Genomic DNA, 7,486 nt, shown 5'->3' with positions numbered 1-7,486 from the left:
GAGCACCTCCGAAAGATTAAGCCGGCATATCATCTTGAAATTTACGAAGTCACCGTAGGCACCTCGTCATCGACGGGAACGTCTCCTCCCAGTGAATGCGCATCGCCGAAAATCCTAAAATAAGTCCAGAAATAAATGCGAGCACCAAAATTTGAACCCTGATGGGCTGGGGATATCACAGTCTCTCTAACCATCCAACCACAATCGATGTGCCGCAACCGGTTTCCTGACAGCAACATGGCACAGCCGGTGGGCGGCTGCACGCAGGAATCCGAACGCTCGGCATTGCCCAACTCTGGCTGCATCGGCATTTACGAATCAGGGCAGTTCACACGGAAACCTGACTAATTAAAATAATTTATACTAATATAATACTAGTACTATAGTACGTACTGTATGAACAATAGCGAGATGCTGGTTTGGCATGCAAGAAATTGACCAGAATTTTGACGCTAAAATCCAAGACCGATTCCGGTGGGCTGCCGTCAGGGCCCACGGCACAGACGCTCACTGCTTCACTTCTTCCCCACTTGCTCAAGTTACAAGAATGCCCCTCTCGCTCTATGAATTCCGGCTAGGTTGTTCTCTTCTTCAGTTTACTCTCAAGTATCCCAGACCACCGGGCAACCAAAGCAAGCACCCCTGCTCTGCTCCCGCTCTCTGATCTCACATGGCGACGGCGGCTGCCAGTCGGCCCAGCGGGCCGGTCCTCTTGATACCCAGCTACCGCTCGGCATCGCCCACCCGCGTCAAGCTCTCCTCCGGTGGCGCCACCGGCTCTCCGGCCAAGTCCGTCAGCGTCTCGTCTTCTTCCTCCTCGTCCCCTGCCGCCGGCAAGAGCCGTCGCTCCTGCATGTGCTCCCCGACGAACCACCCGGGCTCATTTCGCTGCGGCCTCCACAAGGAGAGCAAGCAGGCGGCCCCGACCGGCAACAGCAAGCCCGCCTCACCACCATCCATCGGCAGCTCCCGCTCGAAGTGCACGGGCAGCGCGCTGGTGCGGCTCGTCCCCATGGAGAGCGGGCACTGGGCACGCAGGGCGCTCTCGCCGTCCACCTCGGCGCAGCAGTCCCTGCAGCGGAGGCGCGCGAGCGGGTCCCGCCCCCGGCCGAGCCGGCTCTCCGCCGTATCCATGGCCGGTGACCGCGCCGGCGACAACCACCAGTAAAAAACCAGCGTCGACGTGCCATAGGAAAAGTAGTGAGCATAGGAGGGAAATTCCCCGTGTCATAGCAAGATAGTAGGAAAGAAATTCCCCAAATAATTCACCGGGGTCTTCCGTTTGCGGCAGAAAATTGTAGTTTTTGAGCACCCAATTTGATCACGTAGAGTGAGTTCATCCTCTCCCCTCTACCGTGTATACGGCCGGAGTATCTTTTTGGATAATATGGATATACATGGTACATGCATCTGGTCTTGCCCCGTGACGAGAGGCTTATCCATCCTTGGATGATCTGTTTGCCCAACAACTTTCTGCCTCTGTTTCTGTTTCTGGAGCGTGGATACATCTCGCCTCTGTTTCGGCTTCGGATAAGCTCGGCGTCTCGCCGCCGCTTGGTCCCGTCACGCGGGCGGCACCCGGGACTGATCAGGAAGGGATACGGGAGAAATCCCGGCAAATTTTCATGACGCGCGCAACGCAACTGATGATGAACTGAGGATTTTTCTTCTTCCTGCTCGTGATATTTCTTCTCTCTCGATCCGTGGTACAGTAATATTTTACTGTTGGCGTGAGCGACGGCGTAGCGGTTGGGATTCCCCCTCCAACTCTTGAACTTGCGCAAGAAGAAGAAGATGCTGGAAGATCGGTGGGCGCACACAGACGCGGACACAGCTGGCTCTTGCTATCAGTTCGGTTTCCTCGCCAGAAATCAGTTGCGTTGGGTTGGCGCCCTGTACTACGTCAGTGTTCTCTTGTCTCTCCGTCAGATAGTACACCTTTTCTTATAGAACGAAAAATATCATTGCACCTTTTCAGATGAGCGAAGGGAGTACTGAAGATACAAGATCCGGGGAGCTCCTCCCTCTTTTTTTTCAGAAAAGAAAAAGAAAGAAATACTGAGCGTACACAATACGGGAGTTGGCATGAGAGTAGCATTCAGCAACCAAGGCCTTTTATGTAGGAGTGTGTACACGCACATACAGAAATAGTAGGTGCGTTGAACTGCAGACAGGCGAGAACCAAGTGGAGTTGCTGGCAGTTTAATACAAGTAGTACTTATAGTTTAACGAACTCGTTGAATATCCGACGATCCAGTTGCTACGTGCTGCTAACCATAAGAAGAAGCTCTGGAACGTCAGCGTTGGCGGCGGCCGAGCAGGTCAACAAAACGCCTGACCCGTCGGAATAACTCGATCGCGACTTATATGCAGCGAGCACCGTCGGAGGCCGGACCAGGTCACGCGCGGGGACGCACGAATGGACTCAGCGCTCCTGAAGGAAGGTCGGCCTCTCTTGCCTCGACACGACATGACTTGCCCTGTTACCCACGCACGAGGGCACGATCTAGTCAGTGCATGGTCACGGGTGCCAGAACCTGGAGAAGTTCATTGCCGCCTCAACTGGCAGGCAATCGATGGCTACGGGCCTGTTTGGTTGGTGGCCTGGGTTACATGCCTGGCAAAAACCAGTGCCTGAAAGCAGCCTGAAAAATAGCTATTTTCTGCCTGGTGAGGCATGCCTGAGAGTTCATTGTTTGGATGGAGACCTTGTGCCTGGGTCTGACAAAAACAAGTGAAGGACAAAACCGTTTACTAGTTCTGAATAGAAAAAGTCACATCAAGTACTATTTGCTTGATTAGGGTTCCCAGGCTGCCATTTGCTCCGGCCAGGCGCTAGAAAAAGGAAGCCTGGCCCAGGCTAGTGAACCTGCCTGGTTTAGAAGCCAGGCTAATCAAATCGTGGTGTGTCCAGGCCAGGCTGCACCAGGCTTTTTCAGGACAGCAAACAAACACCCTCCAGGCACATCTCAGGCAGGCTCCAGGCCAGGCATTCAACGGCGAGGATGCGAACCAAACTGACTCTACGTGCCGATGTATGTTTTTCCACTGTCTTGAAATGGATCAGAGCTTGGTTGGTCCAGGCAGGACACGAGCGCGACTGATAATAATAAGCCGGTGGAAAAAGTGCAACGAGTTACTAGTGAAGCGCAGGGTAAACGGCCTGCGCCGGAGGCAACGTAGTACTCCCGCCGTCCGAAAATACTTGTCATCAAAATGGACAAAAAAAAAATCTAGAATTAAAATACATCTAGATACATCTCCTTTTATTCATTTTAATGACAAGTATTTCCGGACGGAGGGAGTACCAAGCAAGAGCGGCGCCGCCGTCCGGGGAGCTCCAAATATATATACATGTGCGCTGGAGGCATAGTAGCCATGAACGACTGATGGTGTGTGCCGTCGGAGAGTTGCATCGCACAAGGCAGGGCGGGAAGATTCGATTTGTGGTGGCGGCTGGAGATGCTCTAAGTTACAAGTGGTGTTGCGTCGTGGGTCCATATCCTCGTCGCCCTAAATTAAAAATCTAGATATTTTGCTAAAATGAATCCAGTTGATGTCCCAACATATGTCGACCCCTAAAGAGAGAGCTAGCTGGAGAACGATCGGCATTAACGTTGCTGTCATTGTTGAACATGGAAATAACGAACAAAAATTGGTTAGCTCGTGCCCGTACAAGCGTTCAAACCATGTGCTGTCGTATAAAATACAACACGGTATATGTCTAGTATTAGGGTTAGTATATCCCGATCAGTGGTCAGATCCACGCTATTTATAGCCAGCATGTCAGGCATTTCAGATTGTTTCAAGCGTTTAGCTGACGTCGCATCTCTTTGGGCGCGTGTAGCCAGCCAGAGAGTTAGCCGAGTAGGAGCTGACCATGATGGATTAACCGCCTCGCCGACCGACCAGTTCGTTCCGACGCATGTTGCTCACCGTGCGGCTCTTGCCCGGATCCGGGGTGATGCAACGGCCAACCGACCGAGACTCGTACACGATCATCGAGTGACATCACAGTGGAAACTTTCGGTTCCGTGCCACACGTACACCTATACTTTCAGTCCCCCTCTGGCCGGTGGCCTCGCTGCGCTGCGCACGTCGTTGCCAAACCTAGCAACTAGCAAGCTTCTCCGTGCTGATTAGTGTCCAACACAGACGTCTGATCTTGCTTGCTTCACTATTGAGCCGGCCGGATCGATTGCATGCGCGAACCTCACTAGATCAAGCTACATCTAGATTTGGTCGAGCCAGGCTTAGCCCAATTCGACACGTGCAGCGCATGCTTTGGACCGAAAAGACTAGCAAGATCTCCCTCTTTTGAAACGTATCAATAAGATCGGCATCACCGAAATGCATTCCGCCCATATTGTTCCGATTGCATTTCCTTTCTGGTCGATCGAATCGATCCAAATTCGGACACGTCCAGACCCTTGCACTAATCTACTTCGTCGTTTTTTATTTTTTTGTTCCACTATCAGACAGGGAATATATTTGGCACATGATGCTGCACCACAACTCCGTATCTATTATTTCTTGTCCAAAATCGGACACAAATCATATATATGCATAGAATCAACCGATCGAATAATCTGCAACTATAAGCACAAGCTCTACAATTACATGATTTCTATGAAGAAAATATCGCTGCAGTTAGGGCATCTTCAAAGAAAACCCGCAAATATCTCCGGTACATGTCCGTTTTTTACATCCGAACAGGGGTACGGATAGTATAATACAGAAACATGCAATCTAACGCTACCTGTAAACATCCGTCTCTATTTTCTTAGACATTTTATCAAACATTGGATGTGCGTTCGTGACACCTCCGCGGCCGGCCTCTACCAGTGCTGCTCGGACCTCCCGGCCGCTGTCTGCACCGGCTGCATGCGCTCCGCCATGGCCAGGCTCTCCCTCCTCTGCTCCAAGTTCACCGGTGGCACCGTGCAGCTGCGCTCCTGCTTCGTGTGCCACGGGAACGACTAGTTCGTCCGGAGCAGAGGGACGGCACGCAGTACATGATGCGTACACGAACACGTCTGTGCTCTTCAAGAAGTGCGGCGGCTCGTCCGGGGATGGCGGCGGAGCGACCATGAGGAACTCGGCGCTTGGAGGCTCGCCCGGGGACAAAACCGCACCGCTTCCCTCCCCCCTCCTTGCGAGTAAATTGCTCAAAGCCACCACATTTGTGACAAGGATACTGCAAAACTATCGCTTTTGTCAAAAATCACAAAAAACCACCACTTTAGTGCCAAGTGCGTAACAAATTGCACTGATACAAACTTGAGCCGTGACTAATAGCAAAACTGACAGGTGGGACCCGTCTATCCGGGCTGATGTGGCGAAGACTAGGCCTAGTCAGTGTTTGACTTGCTGAGGTGGACGGGGGCCCTCCTGTAAGCCACACGTCTTATCTCTTCCCCTTCCTCCCCACATATTTCTCTCCCTCACCACCGGCACACTCCGGCGAGACGTACCCAGCCTTCCCCACAGCATCGCTCCTCCCTCCGTTCGGCTCACTTGTCGTGCCAGAGGCCGCCGCCCATCCTGTCCCGGGCTAAGGCACAGACCGCCGTCGCGGTTGCCGGCCGCGGTCCAGCCTGAGGCCGTCGCCCGTCCTGCCCTGGGTCGAGGCAGAGGCCGCCGTTGCCGGCCGAGGTCGAGCCCGAGGCTGCCGCCCGTCCTGCGCCTGGTCGAGGCAGAGGCCGCCGTTGCCGGCCGCGGTCGAGCCCGAGGCTGCCGTCCATCCCGCTCCCAGAGAAGGCAGAGGCCTCGCCGGCGCGAGTGCTTGACCATGCCTAATCGAAGGAAGAGAGAGAAAAGGAGGGCAAAGCTGGCCGACGGCATGGCCTAGAGGCGTCGACGTGTTGCTGCGGTGGTGGGTGGTCGGCCGGTGGCGGGGCATCACTGGAATCTGGATCGATGGATCCATGTCAGGTTGTAGCAGAGGAGGGCAGAGGCAGTGGTGCTGCGGGTGAGGGTGCGGGCGCGGGGCGGCGGCGTTGCAGGCGCGAATGGGGGATGGCGGCGGGCGGGGGCGACGGCGCTGTTGGTGCGGACGCGGGATGGCATTGCTGCAGGCGCAGATCGGCGGCGCGCAGGCGCGGCCGTGGGATGGCAGCAGGGGTGGGGGCGCGCAGTCGCGGTCGTGGGATGGCAACGGGGCGGGGCAACGATGTTGCGGGCGCGGGGCTGGGCTTGCCGGCGAGCGCGAGGCGGCGGCGCGGCTAGGCAGGCTTGCCGGCGGGCACACCTCCTTGAGCTCTGCCTCTAGCCGCCGGTGGAGTTGGTGAGAAGGGGAGGAAGAAGAAGTTGTGAGACAGACAAGTGGGACCCCGGTCCACCTCAGCAGGTCAAACATTGACTAACATTAGCCTTCGCCACATCAGCTCAGACAAATGGGTCCCAACCGTCAGTTTTGCTATTAACGGGGCTCAGTATCAAATTAGTGCATTTTGTTACTCACTTGCCACTGAAGTGGTGGTTTTTTGTGATTTTTAGCAAAAGCGGTAGTTTTGCAGTATCCTTGCCACAAATGTGGTGGCTTTGAGCAATTTACTCCCTCCTTGCTCTCTGCGCGAGGCAGCCAAGGCGTGCGCGGTCTGCTGCGTCGTCGAGTCCACGCTTTGCTGCCGATCGATTCCAGCAGGATCACTCCTACACGCGCGATAGGTTCTTGAAATCATTCCAACATGGTGCTGGCCACTGGCCGAGCAACTTTGGGGGGCCAAATGACTGAACTCTTCATAATTTAATCCTCTAAAAAAATCCCTCAGAACTACACATCGCTCCGCCGCTGGTTCTAGCACACACGTCCAAGGTGGTGCTGGGATCATCTCGCACGAGGACGCGTATGCGCCATCGACCTGCCCGTCATCAACCTTCTCTCCGGCACCATGGTGGCCTCCATCTTCCTGGAGCGTGCCGACATGTTCAAGTACCATGGCAACCTGCTCCAGTGAAAGAGTCGCGGCCCTAAGGACCAGCTCTTCCGCGCACCGGAGGTTCTTCCTCACAGGCGTCCAGATCGGCTTCGAGCCGAACGGGAGAATCAGTGCCAGAGCCGGAACCGCAACCGCCCAACAACGCCTCGGTGGCTACACTGCAACCGCCGACGTGCCACGGAAAGAGGTCACCCACAACCGCACGAGCCTCAAAAGCTTTCAAGGGGTCACTCTCTAGCCTCTCCGCGAAGTACAGGTGGCCAGGGCCGCACGCCGCGTCATGTGCTGGTCGGGACCAGGTGTCTGATGGCGAGGGAGGCGGAGCCGACGAGGCCTAGACCGTGGAGCTCCACACGTACTGGGCGTCGTCCCATGGGCCAGCACCGTGGTGGCAGGCTCGGCCACCGCCGGCAGTTCGTGTACTTTTTCCGCGAGGCAGCGGCGGTCTTGACAAGTTCGACCAGCGGCTGCGCAAGCGCGAGAAGATCAACTGCAGTGTTCTAGTGTCTGCAGGCATGGAAGCTTGCAGGAGCGTTGCCGAGCTC

The 7,486-nt window shown here is 55.2% G+C and overlaps 1 protein-coding gene across 1 annotated transcript; it reads left to right on the top strand.

Annotated features, from left to right (window-relative positions):
* The first annotated feature begins 615 nt into the window (after window positions 1–615).
* Window positions 616–1,306, top strand: LOC119324204. Its single transcript, XM_037597967.1, has one exon. It carries the CDS (start codon window positions 671–673, stop codon window positions 1,166–1,168), a length of 498 nt encoding a protein of 165 aa, XP_037453864.1. The 5' UTR covers window positions 616–670; the 3' UTR covers window positions 1,169–1,306.
* Window positions 1,307–7,486: the final 6,180 nt, after the last annotated feature.

The sequence above is a fragment of the Triticum dicoccoides genome, chromosome 6B (genome assembly GCF_002162155.2).
Source record: "Triticum dicoccoides isolate Atlit2015 ecotype Zavitan chromosome 6B, WEW_v2.0, whole genome shotgun sequence".
In the NCBI taxonomy this organism is placed as follows: Eukaryota; Viridiplantae; Streptophyta; class Magnoliopsida; order Poales; family Poaceae; genus Triticum; species Triticum dicoccoides.
Note: the sequence above shows the minus strand (reverse complement) of the source record. Positions and strands in the feature narration are given on the sequence as shown.

Excerpts from the sequence above, each read along its gene's own strand:
- LOC119324204 (XM_037597967.1), top strand. The coding sequence starts at position 671 with ATGGCGACGGCGGCTGCCAGTCGGCCCAGCGGGCCGGTCCTCTTGATA.